Genomic DNA, 22467 nt, shown 5'->3' with positions numbered 1-22467 from the left:
GTGACACTAGTCCGCTGAGGGAGTCAAGCTCTCGCCATCTTCCATGCCCTACTCTTCTTCGTCGGAGCCCGTAACCCAGAGGGTGCCAGTCGATGTGAGGTCGATGACGAATCCTTTCTAGGAGGAGTCGGCATCCACCACGACGTGGTTGCGTCGCCCGCACTGGAGCACCCTATGGGGCGTCGGAGAGTGTGACTTCGCCTCTCCAACAACCACCGCCGCATCTCGTGCCCGCTGCCTCGCTCGGCGAGCACGCCGCACCATGACATCGTCCGAGGATGGTCATGCTTCGTGGTCGGCGCGCCAACGGAGGGGTTGCGCTTGCACCACAACGTTCGTACGTCATACGCACCGCGCCGCCTTCGGTGAGGCAGCGATGCCGGATCCAAGCACCGGTTGTGCGGACGCAATGGATTCCCGATGTTGTGAGTCCGAGCGCTGCCGTCGTGCGGCCGCCTCCTGGGAGCGGCGGAGCGCAACCGGACGACCATCTCCTCCTCGGGGCTGCATGGGACGAGCTCGTGGTCGATGGATCTTGAGGTGAAGGACTCAGATCCGCTGCCCGCCATGCCGGAGTTGAGCTTGGGTTTGCTCCGACGAGCGGATGGGGACGAATATATGTGGAGTAGATCCGGGCCAGGGCGAGCCAGGCGGACATGCCAATCGCGCCCGGGCTCCCCCATATCCGGTCCATATTTGAGCTGGAAATGGGGGTGTCGGTCAGCCTGGACGTTTGAGGCCGGTTCGAGGAACCCGTTAGGGTCGCATTTTTGTGACCAGTCTGTGTGATAGGCGGAAAATGTCTTACCTCGTTGGAGGGACGTCGTGCATGTCTATGGGCAGGGTTGCACCTCCCTGTAGCGCATACATTGTTGAGATTACATTGTTGAGATCATGACTTGGGGAGGAAGAGATAAGGAATACGGTTAAAAGAGATAGAGAGAAAATAAACTAGCTAACAACCGGCTAACAGTTATGGCCTATCTATGTCCAGCCGTAACAACCTGTTGTGTTTAACACCCTCCCTTAATCACAACTTCATCAAGTTGAGATTATGTTTAAAATCTTGAAAGCTTCTTACTGGTAGAGCCTTGGTGAATCCAACTGCAACTTGATCTCTGGAATGCACAAACCAAATATCAATTTGTTTGTTGGCCACTTTTTCTCGGACAAAGTGGAAATCATTTCTATATGTTTGGTTTTGGCATGAAACACAGGATTAGCAAATAGATAAGTAGCACCAAGATTATCACACCATAAGAAGGGGACTTTGATTGTTCTCACACCAAGCTCCTTAACAATAGATTGAACCCATATAATTTCAGATGTGGCATTTGCCAAAGCTTTGTATTCCGCCTCTGTACTTGACCTGGATAGAGTTGCTTGTGTTCCTTGCTCTCCATGATATCAAGTTAGGTCCAAAGAATACAGCAGAACCACTAGTGGAACACCTATCATCTAGGCATCCTGCCCAATCTGAATGAGAGAAGGCACTCACAAGGGTAGATGGTGATTTACTGAAATATAGGCCAACATTTAAAGTATGTTTGACATATCTAATGATGTGTTTTGCATCAGTAAAGTGAACTGAAGTAGGTGCATGAAGAAACTGACACACTTTGTTAATAGCAAAAGACAGACGAGGTCTTGTTAGAGTCAGGTATTGAAGTGCACCAACTAGACTCCTATATCTGGTATTGTCCTCTTGATTCAAGAGTTTTCCTTCTGTAACGGACAATTTTTCCGAACTAGACCAGATGCATATTTTTCCTGGGAGAGATGAAGTCCATCCTCATGTTTCTTCACTTCAATCCCTAGGAAATAATGCAAATTTCCAAGGTCCTTGAGAGCAAAGTCTGTACTCGGATCCTTCAGGAGTCCTGTGATTGCCTCATGAGATGAACTAGTAACAATAATATCATCAGCATATATGAGAACAAATATGGATGTATTTGAATTATTGTAGATATAAACAATGAGGTGTCAGATTTGAGGGAACAAAACCAAGTGCCTGCATCTTGTGACAGAGATGTTTGAAGCTTGTTTTAACACATATATAGCTTTATCAAGCTTGCATACATAAGAAGGCTTGTTCTTGTCTTCAAACCCAGGAGGTTGTTTCATGTATACTTCCTCTATCAGAATACCATGGAGAAACGCGTTCTGAACATCTAGTTGTCCAAGGCTCCAACCCCTATAAACAACATGACTAAAAGTGTCCTTATAATATATGCCATACCGTTGCTTGAAGCCCTTTGCAAGAAGTCTAGCCTTGTAGCGGTCAATAGTCCCATCAGATTTTCTCTTGATTCTGAATACCCATTTGCAATCAATAAGATTTTTTACATTGGTTTGGGAGAACTAGATGCCAAGTGTTGTTTTTCTCTAGTTCCATGTACTCTTCTTTCATTGCCTTTTTCCGTTTGTCATCACCAAGTGCCTTCTCAAGGGTGTGTGGTTTACCTGGTTCTCCAGTAGAACATACAAGACTATATTTGGTTATGTGCTTATAATTTAACGGTTGAATTACCCCCTTTTGCAATCTGGTGAGACGTGAGGCCGGTGCAGCAGGATCAGTCGATGCAGAAGATCTAGAGGCGCCCACAAGAGTGTTGGGTGCTGGTGATTCTGAGACAGCTTCGTCTCGATCTAGTGTAGGATCCTCCATGGCTGCGGGCTGCTGTCCGACCATGGCGGAGGGTGCACAAGATCCTGGCTTCTCTAGTTGCTCATCCGCTCCAGACACCGCACCTGTCGGGCGCCGCTGGTCACGCCGCTTGTAACACTGCAATTTGTCGGGGAAGCGCGTGTCAGGCTGGCCAACTGCAGACCGCAAAGTGGCGGACGATGGTAGGCGCGGTGCGGTCGAGTCTGATGATGTCGTATATGGTGCGTCTACCACACCATCGGGCGCCGATCCCGGGGTAGATCTCATGGACTGGTGGTGATCCTCCGTCGATCCCAAGGAGGATTTGTCTCCTGCACCGTGACACATGAAATATGGCACACTCGGGATGATCTCTTCATCATTTTCTTTTCTTTTTTCATCTGCAACATCAGACACATCTTGCACATAGTTGAGAACTTATTTTTCCTAAGCAATCTTTCAACTAAAGAAAAAGAAGCATGTCCTAATCGATCGTGCCACCGTGTTGACGAAAGTTTGGCAACACCGTAGGCTCGTTTATTGAATCTTCTACACTCCGGAATCAATGGTAGATCCCTCGAACGCATCTACCTTAATAGATAATTTTCTTCGTTGCCTGATCCTTGATCAAAAAGAAGAAGGGGTGAAATTCAAGGAAGACATGGTTATCAATGGCAATTATATGACCATGCAAAAAAAATTCAAAGATGAAGTTTGTGATTGGGGGGGGGGGGGTCTTTAATAATTGTATGACCAATGTGACGAATTCTCATACCTACACCACTAGCAGTGTGGATTTGGTCTTTGCTGCGGTATTTCTCCTGCATGGCCACCTTGTCAAGTTCGCCGGTGATGTGTTTGATGGCGTTGCTATTGACCTACCAGTTGGTGTCGATGCCGTAGGATCCATCCGCAGCAGTAGCCACCTTGTCCTCGTCCTGGGAAGAATCTCCGTCTTCATCATAGCCGTACCAACAGTCCTTGGAGGTGTGGCCAAGGCTTGCCGCATATTTGGCACGGGGTATCTTGTCGTGCCCTGGAGGAACCGCTGCGGCGACACTTGTTGATGGTGGAGGAGGATCGCCCGACACGAGGGGTGTTGTTGCTGGAGTTTGCCCTACCGCTGATGACGAGATGATGTATATACTTTTCGCACCTCGTTGGTTACCTAAAGTGGAAGGTTGAGATGTAGTCAGCAGCAAGTTTTCCCTTACTCAGAGACTGTAAGGTTTATCGAACCAGGAGGGCTCCTAGGCTCAACAAGTAGGTGTCTCCCACCCTGGCGCTAGCAGAATACATGAACCTGCACACACAACAAATAACTTTGCGCCCAACGAGTACAAAGAGGTTGTCAATCTCTCCGGCCTTGTAGTTTGCAAAGGATCAAAACACAAGCGGGAAAAGTAATAGTAATTGCAACTGAAAGGTAAATAAAAGCAGTAAATGATGGAGGTGTAAAGAATGATGGTGATATGGACCAGAGTCACATGATGTTCACTAGTGATGTCTCTCTCCCAAAAGACGATAAACAACTATGCTTGGGTAAACAAATTACAGTTGGGCAATTGATAGAATTATGAACGCACCGCGATGCTAATTATGCTACTTGATAGTTAGATGTTCAATAGTAATGGGAAGTACGCCAAGACAAGTAGATCGTTTATTCATCAGCATCTACTTACTAATCATCCACGTTGAGATATCTATCCAGAACATCTCTCCGGTATTAAGTTGCGAGCCCCATCCAAAGTGTAAACTCAAAGCAACAGACAACTGCATTAACAAACTATGTGTATGGTAAACAATACTTGCAACCGTGGTCACAAGCACCGTTGTTTTCTCCCTCGTGGCAACAACACATCCCCTAGTCTCATGTTTCTCTCACTCAAGCTAGACATTGAGGGGTATGAACCCACAATCATGCATAACGCTCCCTCTTGGAGTTACAATCTACTACTCGGTCAAAACAATAAATAGCAACGGAGAACATGCATGAATCACTAAGGAACATAATATAAAAGGATAATCAAATATATAACTCATAACAATCTGAACATAATCTCATAATCCATCGGATCCCAACAAACCGAGCATAGCAATAGCAAGAGAATTACATAGATGCCTTGATCATGTAGGGCAGCTCATAAGGACCATTGAAGCACAAGATTGGAGAGAAGACATCACATAGCTATTGGTCATGGACTTATGGTCCAAGGAGGACTACTCACAACAGGTCCGGGAAGCGTCCATGGCGGTGTAGAAGCTCCCGGAGGTCAATCCTCCCTCCGGCAGGGTGCCGAAAAGAGGTCTCCCGACGCCCCCGATCTCGGAAGAGATGTGGCAGCGGAACGATGGAGAAATTCACGATTCTGGATCCTCTGGAAGGGTTTTCTCTCGGAGGAGTAAATATAGGCCAAAGTAGGGCACAGGAGGAGGTGGGACCCACCCAGGCGGCCTCTTGGCGCGGCCAGCGGGTAGGCCGCGCCCACAGGTCGCCTGGGGGCCCCTAGCCCCCCTCTGGTCCATCTTCGGTGATCTGGAAGCTTCTGGTACGCTGATTTTTATATATTTTTCTCAGAATTTTTCGGGCTTCGAAAAATAGGATAAAAGCCCCTGCAAAATAGACATCAGCACAAAGAAACTGGCACTGGGTGCACTGAGTTAGTAGGTTAGTCCAAATTTATATAAAATGATATAAAAGTGTAGCAAAACATATAACAATGCCACCCAAATGAGCATGGAGCAAGCATAAATTATAGATATGTTTGGGACATATCAGCGGCCTCCAGGCTTGTTGTGGTTCCATGAAGGTCCGTGGTGGCGCTCGTCGTGGCCGCGAGAAGCGGCGTTCACGGAGGATTTGAATCCACCCAATCCCTGGTAGAGAGCAACGCGCTGATTGAAGTTGCTCAACATCGAGAAGAGCTCATCCAGGGAGACTGGAGTGGTGCGGGCATCAAGGGCCGACACCAGAGGTTGATACTCGATGTCGAGGGTGTGGATGATGTAGGAGACGATCTCGTCGTCTTGAAGGGGTTTGCCGGCCGCGACGAGTTCGTCCGCAAGGCCATGCATGTGGGAGAAGAAGGCGGCGATCGACTAGTTTCCCTTCTGCGCGTGAAGCAAGGCCGTGTGAATGTTGTTCACACGGCTCAAGGATTGAGAGGAAAACATGGGTGATAGGGTCATCTAGAGCGTGTGCGTCGTGGTGATCGCGGTTACCTGCACCAACACCTCTTTGGAGAGATTGTTGAGGAGGTACCCGAGCACTTGTTGATCCTCCCGGACCTAGATTGGGTGGAGAGGGTTGGGCTCAAAGGACTCCTTCCCATCCTTGTCCTTGACGGGAAGAAGCTTGGCCGGCTCCGGCGTGCTGCCTTCAACATAGCCTAAGATGCCTGCTCCCCGCGGATGCGTCGTGATCTTGGCACGCCACAGAACGTAGTTGATGCGGGTGAGCTTCTCTGTGATTTGGCCGTTGAGACCGATCTGGGAGGAACCGGAGGAAGACATGGCGAAGCACTAATGGGATTACCGGAGGAAGACATGGTGAAGCACTAATGGGGTTTGCGAGCTAGATGATGGTTGGGAAGAGGAAGGCTCTAATTATCATGTGCGATAGGCGGAAAACGTCTTACCTCGTTGGAGGGATGTCGTGCATGTTTATAGGCAGGGGCACACCTCCCTGTAGCACATACATTGCCGAGATCATGACTTGGGGAGGAAGAGATAAGGGATACAGTTACAAGAGACAGAGAGAAAATAAACTAGCTAGCAACCGGCTAACAGCCTTGGCCTATCTATCTCCAGCCGTAACAACCTGTTGCATTTAACACGGTCAGTGATCGGACGACCTGCCTCTGCATTTGAGAAGGGTTTAAGGGGTTTGGTTGTAGATGTTTTAATGTTAAGCACCGTACGAGAGTCCAAGCCATTCATACTGCAACTGTGGTAAAGTCATGTAAATAGTGGTCCCTGCTCAATACATCCATGGCATCACGCGTTGCTGTCGGCAAAACTACAACTCGAATTAAACGGATCACAGAGTCTAGCCCCCACTGGACCCGACCTATAAACAAAATAATTACACCTCAAAATGCTGCCAAAGCTGTTAGATGCAATGGGTGCACGTCGGGTAGTTTTCTTATATTTTTCAAACTGAACTAATTTCAAGAGCGATGATTGATCTAAACTCCGCATCAGCATTGCCGTCGGTAACTTGTATGACAATTTTCGTGTCCACTTGTGGCATACGTCTCGGGTTGGAAGGATTAGGAATCTAAGATGACTGAGATACAATCATTAATGATCATTAATTGTTTTGGCTCATCTCTCAGTTTGGTCGGAGGGATGTCAATGAAATGGATAATTTCAGAAAATAGATAAATTCAAAACCACGGGTGCCAACCTCGTGAATACAACAACAGTAATCTTAAATGCTTTTTTAATATATATTTTTCCATAAATATTTGCCAATGTATTCATATAAAAATTAAATTAACGCACAAAATTGCTTACCGATGCTATGCAAAATACAAATTTTATTTATATCCATCTTATTAAGAATGGGGGAGTAAATAGTTGGTGCTCTCAATGGTTTATGTATGTCTTAACTAGCCATGAGACCGTGCATTCACATCGAAATGGCACTGCTGACATTCACTAATGATCTAACTCTCATATTTTTTTACGGAAGGAGTACAAGGTATAACTTCAGAATACTTGTACAAACCGAAAGCGACATTTCAATTCACAACTCCGGAAGTCTGAATGATGTTACAAACAAATCAGTGGAAACAAACCAGGAAAATAATTAATGGTTCATCATGGGAAAAATGCATGGGGTCTGCCCTACAAACCTCATTGTTCTTTAGTTGCCCTCAAGGAAATTTCAGACATAAGCGGACAGTATGCACGAGAGCTTTACCTCGTTGCACAAGATGATCAAACGGTAACAGAAATACAATGCTCTTGACAGTCTTGGTTGGAACGGAAGCAGACACATGGGAAGTAGGAAGCTGCCGCGCGATCTATTGAATCCATGACGACGAAATCTGTTAGTTGCTGCCACCTACAATGCCATGTGGAAGCACATTCAAACAGGTGGTTCAGTTAAATGCTGCATATGAAAACAGAGTTCATCCAAGCACAGAAAGGGCATACATATTATTTTCACATTGTTAATCCTCATGCCATTATCTTGTGCTAGATAGTAAAAACATGCAGTGCTATTTGTTTGCGTACCACAAGAAATCAAAAGTTCAGAACCAAGAAGAAATTCTTGATATTTCTTGGTACTTCAAATAGGAAGGTAGGGCCAAAAGAAAAACAGAGTTCATCCAAGCATATACAGAAGGGCATAGATATGCTCAGCTGTACAAGGAAAAATGAACTCAGTTCATCCAACTACCGACAAAGGAATATATATTAGTGAACTGTTTGCTGATCTAGGAAACGTCATGCTTAATCTTGTGGCAGGAAAAAACAAAACAAAACAAAAATTAGACAGTCGTGATGGACTGATCGAACTAGCTAGCTACAGAAAACAGGCTAAAGGAAAAAATGCTTAAATACCGTGTAGTTTGGTGCTAGTGTGCTACTAACTGATGGAGTACCAGATTTCGTGGTTTGACGAATCAATCCCTCCACCTGAAATTGGAAGTAATGACAGAAATGAACACTGAATACATAACAGTAGGTGAAAGAAAAACAATGTATGTGTAACAGAGGTAGCCCATGGGCGACTGGCGAACCTCATCACATGCAGCATTTGCATCTTCCTCCCCCTGAATTTGAAAATACAGTATGATGAATGAACATTTGGCACTTGTGAACACAAAAATGTGAATAATGCATGAAGCGTGGAGGTGGAGTAGGTGTACCTTTAGCAATGTGGCAACATTACCAACTGGACAAATTAAGGTGCATGCCGTTGGGATGCTCCTCCACTGCGGCCCTCACTGCAGCTTCTGCTTCCTCCAGCTCGACGTCAGTTGCTTTTTCACATAGAAGCTCAACCTGGACATACTTCAGGGAGGGGAGGTGTCCCATGCCGAAAGCAAAGTCACCGAGGGAAATCCACACGGCGGGGAAGCCAAAGCAGAGGAGTTTAACCCTTGGCATAGCTCCTTGTGGAAATATAGATGGCACTGCCGCAATGCCAATGAAGCGGCACTCCGTTGCGCATGGGAATGCATCAGCGGTGACGATCGACATTTCCACTGCAGGCCCCCCTGAGAATATAGTATTGCGTATCAGGGAGAGAGAGCGCAGAGTGGGCAACAACCCAAGGATGGATAATACCATGTGTGAAGAAAGCAAGGGATCTCACTTGTGCCATGCTGGTGGTAGAAACATCCATCTTGCCATTTTGGATGGATAATCTGCGAACCTTGCTTTGCGAGTTAGGCAGTTTTTCTCAGTACAATCAAGTATAATGACAAAGTTTTCTTCACTGGACAAGGTACGTATGAGATCAAGTACCATGTCATGTACAATGCAAGCTTCTACCCTTTCTTCATCATCGATGCCTATTGGCTGCATCATACTTCTATTTATTAGCTCACTGAAGTAACTATCTCCTAGCTCATATAAGCTAGTTTCTTGTTTTTCACTATGAACAAAGCCCTCGGCTATCCATCTCCATATCAAATCAACTCTTCAGATCTTGAAATTTTCTGGAAATATACTAAGATATAATAAACATGGCTTCAGATGAGATGGCAAATCATAATAGCTTAATAATATTATCTTCTTCATCTCCTCCACCTTATGGTCTTCTGTAAGTCCATGACCAATTGAACTGAGCAAATCATGCCATTGCTCTTTTGTTTTTGTCTGACGGTTACTAGCTAGAAGACTTGCTATGGTAATTATGGCTAATGGTATCCCACCACATTTCTTTAAGATGTCTTGGGATACTTGCAACAGTTCATGAGGGCACCCCTTCTCGTTAGAAAATACTCTTTTGTAGAAGAGCCTTCTGGAGATATCATCAGAAAGAGAATTCATTTTGTAAATATCATCGCTAGAAGAGCAACATGCTTCAGAGACACTAAGAATGCGAGTAGTCGTGATTACTCGACTTCCAAGACTATTCTTGGGGAAAGCACACTTGATAAAACGCCACACTTTTTCATCCCATATATCATCAATTACGATGAGGTACCTATTTAAATACGTCAGATAGTTAGTTGATAAATCGGGTCCAGATATATCTAAGAATTTTGTTTGGGTAGAGAAGGAATTATTAAATGATGGGTTATCTAAGCAAAAATGCACTGGAGAAAATTTCATGAATTTGTATGAAGATTATAAACCTAGTGGGTGACTAACAATGTGCTATGAAGATGTTTATACACAACACAAAAAATAATACCATGATTTATTACGCAACAGAGAATTGATGTTGGCAGGAAAAAAAATAGCTAACATACCTCTTATTGCTAAGGAATTCATTATTGCTCTTAAGAAATTCTTTCTTGCTCTTCAGAAATTCATTGAGTTCATCAATGAGCTGCTTTTCATCCCTTGTTGCACTATGGATGCTTGAATACTTCTTCTTGTCTAACTCATAGAGAATATCCTTGAAGACTTTCTTCATGTCTGGATTCTGAGAAACCGAAACAAAGGCACCACAATCAAATTGTACTTTGATCTGGTCATACACTACTTTTGCAAGAGTCGTCTTGCCCAGCCCACCAAATCCAACAACAGATACCGTCTTCAGTTGACTCTTTAACCAACCATCACCCCCAATTAACATGTTGATCAATTCATCCCGTGCATCTTCGATCCCAACGAGCTCTGTCACATCTGTGTACAGAGCCAACACACGGGGGTCAACGCTGACACCAACGCTTGTGGCATGCATCTCTTGCTCATATCTTTTACGCTGCTCAGCCAACTGCTTAGCTTGACCCATCACTTCTTCTAGAGAATCGGAGATTCGATGGAGACCCCTCCCATTCTTGAATATCTTGATGATATTCTTGATTAACTTCTTCAGTTTACTCTGGTTGGCAGGCTCACCGTCATCCTCCACACGCAGTATCACAGCATCAAGGATGTCCTCCATTTGATAGGACAACTCCTTAACCTTTGCTGCCCATATCTTGACCCCCTCATCGAGCTGCTCTGGCGGGACTTTTGCCACCTTGCGGAGGGCGGCGTGCATCAAGGTTAGCTCCGTGACAAGAGACTCCATGCCTTCCCTCACGCACTTCTCCAAGGTGAACTCACCGGCGAGCAGGTCACCAAGTTTGGTGAGGAGAGGCCTAATAGCCACCATGGCGATCTCCATGTTTAAGCTAGCTTGAACTCTTTACACCCTGTTGTGGTGGTATTTGGGTGGAAGGGTGCACTCTTGGTTTCCTGGGAGATAAACTAGCTAGAAAAGTAGGAAGAAACCAACGGTGACCATTAGTGTGTGCGTCGTTGTCTTGTGCAAAAGAAAAGGTAGAGAAATCAATCAACGGTGACCTCTGTATGCATTGACTCAAGACAGACACGGCTAGTTGGCTGGAGCAATCAACTTTGGCACCACCGGCGAACCAATCACACACCGCCGTGTATGGGGAGGAAAAAAAATGAAATGACAAACTTAAACCCATTTAAATACGGTTGTAACTGTAGAGAGCAATGACCACCAGCTGTGACTAAGAGATTAGCAATGACCACCAGTGTGCCGGCTGTGTACATTTTCAGAAGTAAAAAGAAAAATAGAAATCATTAGAAATTGAGTGAGGGAGACATTAGTGTAAACTTATACAGGTTTTCGTTTGCACAACGCGTTGCTTGCCAATCCAAATCATTTACCTCCAGAAATTGCTGCATCAGTTCAGGATAATAGCACTGCCTATCTGTTCAGCCAAATTTGAACGAAGGTGCCAAATACAAGGCAACCGATAAAACAAATTGCAAATGGTACAGTTAAAATTAGCTGAAATGTCAAATGATTGTATAATCTGAACGACCACATTTTCATTCCACGATTCTGAAAACTGCGAAGAGACTCGATGGATAATCAAAGCCATCAAACAAGGCAACAGTGCATCATAATTACATACTCTGCCTTACAAAACAAATAAATAGCAAAGTTCACATATTCTGCCTTACAAAAGAATTAAATGGAAAAGGAGGTTCATCATAAGCAAAATACAAGAGGCACAGCAGAAACTGAATGTTTCTTCAATCAGCAGTAGTGATAATAAAATTCAGGCATAAGTGGGAACAATCACAATGAGAGCTTCATGCCGAAGAAGATTCAAAATGGCAAGGAAAATTAACCAGCAAGCTGCTAGCAGTACATCATAATTACATACTTCCTTACAGCACAAAGAAATGGAAAAATAAGTTCATATAACAAGCTAAACACAGGAGGCCGCTGAAACTTTATGGTTCTTGAGTTGATAGAAGAGATGATAGAATTCAGGCACAAGAGGATGCAATCACAAGGACAGCTTCATGTGCTTGCAGAAGACAAATCAAAACACCAAGACAAATGCAGTGTTCTCCGAGTTTCAGGAGCCTCCATTGATGAGAAACATACATCACAATATTCTAAATCCAACACAGGTAGTCAACATAAGCAACACTATCAACAATAGCACATATGGATATTGTAAGATACCTCACCTGTGGCATTGCTGCTTCTGATGGTGGTCTTATCTGACATGCTCTTTCGGATGGATAATCTTCAAATCTTGCCTTTGTAAAAACCGCTTTCACTAAGTGCCATGCAAGTGGTTGGTCCTCTTCACTTGGCCAAAACATATGGGATCAATCATCATATCATGAATACAATTAAGATGTTTTCATTCCTTCATCAACATTGATGTCTATTGGTTGAACCATGCTTCTATTTATGATCTCATCGAGTAAATCTACCACTGAGCTCAAATAGGCTAATATCTTGTTTTCAATGATAAATAAAGCACTCGGCTATCCATTATCATATCAAGTGACCTTGCTTAATCTTCTACAAATATACTTAGATATAACAACTAACCCTATAGACGAGGAGATAGATCAGACTATTACTAATGGAAGCTTGAGTCTAGATCATCCCTTTGACATAATCTACAAGTCAAGGGCTTCTTTTACTATTTATTTGCTACAGCTCATATTGTTGTTGTGTGTGGATCCTATTGTGTTTTATCTCAATTCTATCCCAACTTGCTTAAGAGTAACGATTGTGTTGTTTTTATCATGTACCTTCATATATTGTTGTTGTGTGTGAATCCTATTGTGTTTATCTCTAGTCTATCCCAACTTGCTTAAGAGTAAAGATTGTGTTGTTTTTATCATGTACCTTCACATCCGCTATTATATGCAATCATCTTTTTAGAAGATAACAAAATTAAGAAAGACAGAGTAGCTCATATTGAGATGGATAGCCAAAATATTTGTGTATCATGTAAAGGAGAATTTGGCCCAATTTGAGCTAGGAGAGAGTTGCTTCAATGAGCTCGTAAACAGAAGCATGATCCAACCGGTAGGCATCAACGACGAGAAGAACAAAACCTTATCAGGTCCATGATATGATGCTTGATCTAATATATTTTTTGCGGAGAGATAAAATTATGTATGGCAACAGCCAAATAACAAGGTATTCTTCGTCTGGGCTATCATCCTTGTAAATCCACAACATTTGTGATTTCTCAGCCCGTGCTCAAGAACCTATGCATTTGAAGTTTTTGTAATGATTAGTTGGCAAGCCGTCAACACATGCATATGGGTTCTTCATAAAGAGAAGACAACAATAAATAATGAATAATGAGCTAGTTATGAAGACAAAAAATGAAATAAAAAACCTAGGAGATAAATATCTTATACCAAACACTAAATTTACAGTGAATCACCGAAAAGTGTAAGCAGAGTTCTAAAAAAAAGTGTAAGCAGAGGCCGGATTCTATAGAGCTCTTTATTTATTTTCAGCAAAAAAAAACATTTTCCACGTCTCAGAAAAATCTGATAAAAAGTTTACATGTAGACATATATTTGTAGTATACATGTATAAAATGTCATGAACATATATATTCATATATGATATACACAAAAAAGAAAAAGTACACAGATTGAAATAGGCTTTTTTCTTTCTTGTATTTGGTAAGATACTTGTCTATTTTGTGTAGCACACAAATAATCAAATTAATTGATGAAATTTTATAATGCTTGAAGAATATGCATATGTATTTGTAGAAAAAAGTTGACATTTTTTGAAGCTTTTAAATATGTTTTGAATTATTATTATTTTTGCAAAATGAGCTCCATGGAGCTTGGCCTTTGCAATGCCACACTCAGTGAATCACCAACTATTTGCACTTAAGATGCACACATACCGACCATCATTGCATCAGTTCATGGTAGTAGCACCTGGACATTTATGTAGGACATTAAATAACACTAATAGCAACCACTACAAAGGAAAGGTGGACTTCCAGAAAAATGAGCAACTGATAGTATAAAGAGACTTTGAAAGCTGCTACTATACTCCTATAAAGGAAAGAGACACAATGGATACACAAAATCAGACAGAATAACAAGCTAGCATCCTGCAAAATAAAGGAGTGGAAAAACAAGTTCATCATGAGCCAACTGCGGAACCAACACATATAAACTTGATGGTTCTTGACTCAAGGGAACTGACAACATAAGTGGCTACAACTAAAAGTTTCATGACAATACAATTCAGCATAAGTGGGTAGATACAATGAGAGCTTCATGTCATTGCGTAAGGAAGAAAAATCAAAACAAAGACAAATGCAATGTTCTTGAATCATCCTGATTGCAAAGGACAGACGAACATGTAGAACTGAACACTCAGCATAAGCTACAATGAATCAACAATTGCAAGAGACCTGACTTGTGGCATAGCTGCTACCTGTCATGCACTTTGGGATGGATAATCTTCAAATCTTGCTTTTGGACAGACCATTATCGCTTCAATTTAAGTGATTTTTCTTAACTTGGCAGAAACATATGGAATCAATCACCATATCATGTATACAATAAGATTTTTCCATGCATTTACCAACATTGATGTCAATTGGTTGAATCATGCTCCTATTCACGGTCTCATTGAGCAATTCTACCACCGAGCTCAAACTTGCTAATCCCTTGTTTTTCATGATAAACAAAACCTCAAACTATCCACTTACATATCAAATGAGCTTGCTTAATCATCTAATCTTCTAAAAACATGCTTAGACATAATAACTAATCATATAGATGGGAAGGTAGATCAGAACTACTAGGAAAAAAGGGTCAACTTCTAGATCATAACTCTTGTATAATCTACAAGTCAAGGGCCTCTTTTACTCTTTTTCTTTGATATTTCTCATAATATTGGTGCATGTTTTATGATCTACCTTTGCATCGTTTATTACACCTAAGCATATTTCCAAAAGATTACAAAATTAAGAGAGATCCAACTGATATGGAGATGGATAGCTGAAGGTTTTGTGTGCCACGCAAACGAGAAATTGGCCAATTTGAGCTACGAGAGAATTACTTCAATGAGCTCATAAACAGAAGCATGATCCAACCAGTGGACATTAACGGTGAGAGCATAGCAAAAGCTTATTATGCACATAATTTGATGTATTGATTAGTAAGATCAAGACACTCGGCACTCTTCACTTCATCCCATAGAAAGGTACCTATTCAAAAGAAAGTTTTTGCAATGGTTGTTAGCACACAAGCAAAACAAGAGTATAATATATTTTCAAGAAGAGAAATACAATACAGAATCATGCGCTATTTAACCTAGAGAAGAAAAACATAGTATTTCAAACTTAAGATCGCACACACATACCAGAAAGCACAAACAGAAACGGTGGTAATAGGTAAATAACAATGTCATCTTCATTTCTTTCTCGCATCAAGGCGTGTCTAATACGGATCTTCCTAAGGGTACAGCAAGCCTAAAGTAGACCACAGCATATATATAAGAAGCTTTTGGTGAGCTGGATTGGCTTGCAGGACCAGATTAGCACTGTAATCCATCATGGATGGCCGAGAATTAACGTACAGACGTACAAATGCATCTAATTACAGTTCTACTCCGTAGAAGGGTAGAGCAAACACTGGGATTATCTCGTACGACAAAAATGAGGTCTGTAAAATCTACCGTGGATGTGGATGGCAGCAATTCCCACCAAGTACAGCATACTGATTAAGATGCACGCACCGGCCGGGCAAGCCGTCGAAATAGTCGGCGCGCACGGTTTGCTTGGAGATTACTAGATTAAACGACCAAGGATCCAAGCAGATGCATGACTGGTGCAGAACTGAAGAAAACCTACGGTGGGTGACCGACAGTTTGCACCTTCGTAGTATGCGCACCCTAGCTGAACAACCCTACCCCGATCGGATCTAGGACTGGAACAGAAGGAGACACTAGGATGGATAACCAGCAGCTGGCGCTGAAGACGCACACGCAGCTGATCTACTACTGGGTAGTATACGAAACTGGGCGGGAAGAAGCGAAGTATACCTCACGGTGTGGACGCGCTTGCCCCGCGAGATCCGGCGCCTCCCCCTGCTAGCACGCGCCAACCGGCGAGCAGGCCGCCGGCGGTTCGCAAGACGTGCTAGCCCGGGGGAGAAGGCGTGCTATGAGATCTAGGCTAGTCCAGTCCAGTCCACCACTCTGCCCTCTCCATGCTCGGCTCGGCTCGGCCCCGGTAGAAATAACCGCGGGGGGAGAGGACGAGGGGACGGGCGCGTGACTGGGCACGGGCCCGCGCAGAGGCGCTGCCGTGTGGTCCTGCGCCAAGTATGGGCCCATGCGTCGGCTGGGTGTGGGGTGGGGTGGGAGCGAGCCGTGGTGGGCTGAGATCCGATCTGGGGGGCATTGGATGCCGTCTGGACTGGTGTGCCAGTGGTAAATTACGATGGGCGGGCGGTGGTGGGTCGGCCACGAACGCGGCATGCCCCGCTTTGGCGCTTGCGCGGAAGTTTCTCGGAACTTGCCGCGGTCGCTGACGCCGTGCCGTGCATGGGCCCGGTGCGCGCGAGTTGTTTATAGCGAGGGGAGAAAAACCATTCACACCTTGAATTCTCTTCTTATTTTTTTCAATATGCGTTTCAATTTTGGGCCTGAAATTTCTAGGGGTTTCAGTGACATTCCTTGTGAACATTTACGTTTTTTTTTCTCAAAAAAAAAATACGTTTTTTCCTGGGATTTTTTAAAACATTTAAAAACGTTTTTTCTATAACATTTAAAAACGCTTTTAAAGAAACGCGACGCCCTCGCCAGAGTCATACTCATACAATAGGGCCAACGGCTATTCTACCGAATGACGTGAACTTACAGCCAAGCGATGCACGCTTCGCACGTTATTTCCACACGGTTCGTCTAGTCCCTCAATCTAACACACACAGACTGCATCCTCGCATACGGGTGATAACACAGATTTGCAAGCTGAGATTTTTGCGATGACATCCCTAGATGTGACTGGCAAGTCATGCGCTCTTGAGGAACTGGGCATGGTGCGCGATGTGATCGTCGATGAAGGTGGCGATGAAGAAGAAGGAATGGTCGTATCCCGGCTGCATGCGGAGAGTCAGTGGAACGCCCGCCGACTTGCACGCCTCCTCAAAGTTGCCCGCCAGCAGCTGCTCCGCCAGGAACTTGTCATCCTCTCCCTGCACAAATCAGCAAAAGTACTGAACCTTATATGACTGCAAGAAAATAATGCAGAAAAGCAGATGTGATGAAAAATGACAGTGGCAAGTTCTCAAATTCACATCCTTCAGAACCAATTCGTGTACACTCTAGCGCCTTTTACTTTCATCTTATGTTCAGTCCAACCTATGTATAAATGTTTCCTTCATGCAGTTGTGCTAACTTGCCAGACTTCAGCTCTAGGCAGTTCAGTTGAACATGCATAATCAATTAATCATAACGTGACAGCATATGACTCCCTGACAGATAAGGGATGCTAAACTAATGGAACTTCTACAAGCATGTCTGATACAGAAATACTGTGACACGATACCATCTTACTGAACATGCAATGGAGTCCTACCAATGCTAACCAGGATAGACAGTAGAGGCCATCACTTAACGAGGTACTCATATCGAAGCATAACCGGTGTACAAGGCTACGGAAATGGCTGAATCATACATGCGCAGCAGGCAAAACAACCAAAATGATTTCATGTCTTTCAGACATCCTATTACCAGGAGGATGGCTCTCCCTGTTGCCACAAATGTCTGAGAACAGGTCATTGTGACATGCTCACTCGTACCTTCCAGGGACCTTTTCCAATTACCTTACATGCCCATGGAGATGACTAGTTGCTCGGTTGTCGCTAGTTCAGTACACTCGAATCAAAATATGAAATGTAACACACTAAATGGCTCATTCCAACAATAACGATGAGCTAGAAATAGAGTGAAAGCAGGAATTGGACGCTATTCGTCGCACAGTTGCATTATACCTGGTCAATCAGGATAGAAGTTGAAACCGTGTTGCACTTCTTGACCAAGAATGTTGCATCGTATTCCTGCAATAAGCATGCACTATTAAGTGTGGCTGGCTTGAGAATGGAAAGAGGTAGGGAAGGAGATGATCTCAAAGAAGACTTGCCTCCCATTCTGATTTAGTTGTGCCCAGATAGTTTGAGAATGCTTTCTGGCCCCATGGGCAGTTTATTGGGTTAGCAATTGGAGCAAATGCAGACACCGACTGCATATGTAAGATAAATCCGCAATGCCCAGTGAGATTTGATGAAATAATAAATGAGAGTACATATGTTATACTCGTATGACGTAGACACCAATCTACAAGTTTCCTAATTTGAAAAAGGTTCATAGACAGGAATTCCCAGATACTGGGGGTTAACAAATAGCATCAAACAGTACCTTGTATTTGTCAGTGTTCTTCAAGTAGATAGTGAGTGCACCATGCCCTCCCATAGAGTGGCCAAAAATTGATGCACATGACGTGTTAAGCTGTTCAAAGTTGTCACTAAGAACTTTTGGCAGCTCCTTCACAACATAGTCGTACATGCGCCAGTTTTTCCACTTCTCATTTGTGGCATTCAAATAAAATCCAGCACCTACTCATGAATAGTGAAGATATGAGTTTTAGACACCTCTAGCCACATGCATAGAAACAAAAGTCTTATCATCATGATACAGCTTGTATATATAAACTTGAAAATTGTAAACCAGCTGCACTTTCTAATGGACAAATTCATGAATTCAATAGTACCTAATTGTTTTAGAACTTGTGTAGAAGAACTTCACAAATTCATAGAAATCTTATTACGGCCAAAGAATAACGTCTATCCAAATATTGCGTCTTTAAGGTCAGACATACGTGACATGAAAAAATTGATGGCCACATAAGCTTCTTTTGTCATATCTGTCAAATTGACATGGTCAAGAGCACAGGATGTTTGACTTAACAGGTTAACAGAGGCCAAAGGGCAACCATGTTATCAGATCCGACATAGATAAAGAAACTCTAATCCACCAGATGTCTATCTTGCATAATCAGGAATATAAAGATATGGCACTCTGATGGTTGAGATAAAGTGTGTCATCGCTAGCCGCTAGGACAATGAAATTACTTTTTGGTTGAGCTTTGACCACATAGATATACAGCAATGTCAAAATATAAAAGGACTAATCTTGGTTCGATGGGCTGACTAAATATTAATTTTCTCGGCAACTCGCAAGGTTCCATCTAAGAAAAGAACATATTAGCAGTAACTATGAGCTTCCCTTAAAAAAAAGCAGTAACTATGAGCATATGTTTTTAACAAAACTATAAAACGTTGCTCCAGAACCAACATGATATAAAACAAAGCAGCACAAATTTAACACAAAAAACAGCAAAGAGTATAATATTTCATTTCTTTATGGCAAATGAGAGGCTCATGCAGTAAGTTACCTACCATGGAAATTGACAAGTCATATATCATATAAACAGCAAATGGCACAGCAAGATTGTCTTAATTACAGTCCTTACCAACACCAAAATCCCAACTATCTGCCTCTCCTTCAACATTTAGTCCACCTGCATGAAACAAAGGAAAAGAGTGATGAAGAAAGGAAAAGGTTAAAACCAGGATCAAGAATCATATAATGTGCTCTCGACAAAAGAAAGGTGATTAAAGCAATACAGATGAAACCACACTGAACATTCCACATGTTATTTGGTAGTCAAAGGAACCAAAACGCTTTGTTGATTGGCAGAATATCAGGAACATGACAGTCATTCATCAACCTAGAACACCTTTTTTATTCAGACTCAACTCCATCTTTAGGTTGAGCAGATCTATCCTATAACTCAACCAGATCTTTTTCTTCTTGTAAAATGCAGTTCATACATGCCCCGGATAAGAGGTAGATTGTGCATTTTGCTGGCCTCGTTAGGTTACAGTGTCTTCCAAAATTTCCAGCCTTAATAATCCAAAACCAAACAGCTAAAATTTAAGTGATTATGCCTCAGGAAGATGCCTTTAATGGTTACTCTTTTTTCCTTCAGCTCCATACGATTCATCAGTGGAGAATTAGATTACTAATGATGGAGGCTTGCTAAACATACTAATCCACTGGGTAGCAACATGACAATGGACAAGTTTTCCCATGTCAATATCGGTAGAAACTACTAGAGGGTCTACCAACATAAAAGTGTATAAATATGTACCATACAGCATGGAACTTGACCTACTCCAGATATGGGAAAACGGGAATGCTGCGTCAGTCAAAACTTCTACCAGTACTTCTATCAGACACTCAGCAGAGAAGTAACCTATGACATGGAGACCTGAGGCAATTATCACCCACAGCCAAGTGCCCACGGCAGTGAACACCTTTGTATAAAATAATCCATGCACGTGTACAATTTGCAAGATAAACCATTAAACTGGCGTAATTCCTATAATATGAGCGGGGTAATATCCATGAGCATCACCTTTACTGGTGCATAAGCCAATTGTGTAATCTACAAACTTCTCATCAGTTTTAGCATCCCATATGAGTGTATGAATGCATGTTGCCTTGAAGCAACTCAGTACTCAGCAAACAGTTGTCGATGAATAGCCAGCAAAGTATCACAACAGTGCACTGCCACCATTGGCATGGTGCAATTACCACATTAGTGATTATACTTCCGCCATTCATAGTCCCTGTGCTGTAAAACACAGACATGAGTGCATCCATATGCAAGCACATAACTTAATCCTTGAACCAGTTACATGTTGAAGTGTCAAACCTATCAAATATAACTCCAACCTGATGCACAAATGAGGGATCGGTGGTTATTTCTTTTAACTAATCGTAATAGTTTTCAGTTGAAATTTAACTTGCATAATTTACCGCTCACACATTCCCTGTTTGATATATCAGTCAAATTTGGCTAAACCAAACAGCAAACAAGCACGGTAGTCCAAACATTAGCGGTGAGCCCGTGGCAACTGCAGGTATACGAGCACATCTCACCATTTCTCTCCGGCGGCGTCCCAATTCCCAAATCTAAAATGCATAAATCTAGGGGCGGGCAGGTATAAACCCTAGAAATTGAACGCGACGAGAGAGGAGGGGGTTGAGGCTCGACGTACGGGGGGAGGTGTCGGGGGCGACGAGGGCGACGCCGTGGGCCGCGGCGGCGCGCTGGGCGCCGGACTTGATGATGAAGTTCTCGTCGGTGCAGGTGAGGCCGGAGAGCCAGTAGAGAACCTGCGCCACACCCACGGAAACGCCGTCAGATCTCTAGGCCGGAGACGGGGAGTAGGGTCCCGGGGCGAGCGGGGTAGGGCACGCACGGGGAGCTTGGAGGCCGGCGACGCGGGGAGGAAGAGGGAGAAGGTCATGGGGCAGCCGAGGGCGGCGCTCTGGTGGCGGAAGCGGAGGTTGTGGCCGCCGAACATCTTGGTCTTGCTCAGCTGCTCCAGCGCCGCCGCGGGAGGGGGTGCGGCCGCCGCCATCGCGCGATCGCCGGCCGGGTGTGGGGGAGTGGTGGTGGTGGTGGGTGGAGAGTGGACTGGAGATGGGAGAGTGAAGATTTTAGAAGGGGATGGATCACATACCAAACTCTATGGTCACCCGGTGGCCTCTTGTAAGTGGGACCTCCTATGTATCGTTCACGTTTGTATTTTAGATTTTTTTTTTCTGTTTTTCTTTGGATTTTTTCTTTTGGGTACCAAAAAACACGAAATTTAATTAAATAAAAATGAGAAAACCCATATATAGAACTGCAACCATTTTTTAATCTCATATGAACATTTTTATTAAAAATATAAGAAAATAAAAAATATGTTTTTAGAACGTTTGTGGACATTTTCCATATTTTTTACTTCATTTTATAAAAATGTAATCTTTTAGAAAATTATTTAAATTGTGAATTTTTTTAAAATTTTCCAATATTTTAAGAATCTTAAACAATTTTTTCGACATTTAAAAAAATAAGAAAAGATAAAAGGGTAAAAAACATATATAAATAAAATAATGGAATAAAGACAAATAGAAATAAAGAGACATCTTATAGAAGGTTCAAAAACCGGATTCCATATAGACATAATTGCAGCAACCCATTCATAGTCGCTCTATGTGAAATGTCTACGCCTTGTCAACAAAGTGACAAATATGAATTGTTTCTTTTAAGCCCCGTTGTACTGCTCCTGTATCTAAGGCCCAAAGTTGTGAATATTAGGTAGGCACTACGCGTCGATTTCTGACCGTCGACGAAGCAATGTGTGCCCGTTGTTGTGTAAGTGTCATAGGTGACTTCGACATTAAGCACCCAAATGATTTGCCTTACTTGTTATCACAACATATATTAATACAAATTTATGGCTAC

The 22467-nt window shown here is 43.1% G+C and overlaps 2 protein-coding genes and 2 long non-coding RNA genes across 5 annotated transcripts; all 4 read right to left on the bottom strand.

Annotated features, from left to right (window-relative positions):
- Window positions 1-7313: 7313 nt before the first annotated feature.
- Window positions 7314-8934, bottom strand: LOC123445440. Its single transcript, XR_006631096.1, has 4 exons — window positions 8530-8934; window positions 8401-8433; window positions 8222-8296; window positions 7314-7718 (listed from the first exon to the last, which is right to left on the bottom strand). It is a non-coding gene; the product is annotated as an uncharacterized LOC123445440 (long non-coding RNA).
- A 15-nt stretch (window positions 8935-8949) lies between these two features.
- LOC123445437 (disease resistance protein RGA5-like) lies at window positions 8950-11168 on the bottom strand. Its single transcript, XM_045122425.1, has 2 exons — window positions 10084-11168; window positions 8950-9815 (listed from the first exon to the last, which is right to left on the bottom strand). The coding sequence occupies exons 1-2, from the start codon at window positions 10947-10949 to the stop codon at window positions 9308-9310; spliced, it is 1374 nt and encodes a 457-aa protein (XP_044978360.1). The 5' UTR covers window positions 10950-11168; the 3' UTR covers window positions 8950-9307.
- A 501-nt stretch (window positions 11169-11669) lies between these two features.
- LOC123445439 lies at window positions 11670-16320 on the bottom strand. Of its 2 annotated transcripts, XR_006631095.1 has the most exons (3): window positions 16146-16320; window positions 12284-15309; window positions 11670-12208 (listed from the first exon to the last, which is right to left on the bottom strand). It is a non-coding gene; the product is annotated as an uncharacterized LOC123445439 (long non-coding RNA). The 2 variants fall into 2 exon arrangements; XR_006631094.1 differs by having other exon boundaries at window positions 11670-15309.
- Window positions 16321-16886: 566 nt separating this feature from the next.
- Window positions 16887-21716, bottom strand: LOC123445436 (S-formylglutathione hydrolase). The gene is made up of 7 exons (XM_045122424.1): window positions 21434-21716; window positions 21230-21347; window positions 19636-19683; window positions 18522-18718; window positions 18247-18345; window positions 18098-18163; window positions 16887-17299 (listed from the first exon to the last, which is right to left on the bottom strand). Exons 1-7 carry the CDS (start codon window positions 21593-21595, stop codon window positions 17117-17119), a joined length of 873 nt encoding a protein of 290 aa, XP_044978359.1. The 5' UTR covers window positions 21596-21716; the 3' UTR covers window positions 16887-17116.
- Between the last annotated feature and the right edge of the window lie 751 nt (window positions 21717-22467).

This window comes from Hordeum vulgare, chromosome 3H (genome assembly GCF_904849725.1).
Source record: "Hordeum vulgare subsp. vulgare chromosome 3H, MorexV3_pseudomolecules_assembly, whole genome shotgun sequence".
Taxonomy (NCBI): Eukaryota; Viridiplantae; Streptophyta; class Magnoliopsida; order Poales; family Poaceae; genus Hordeum; species Hordeum vulgare.
Note: the sequence above shows the minus strand (reverse complement) of the source record. Positions and strands in the feature narration are given on the sequence as shown.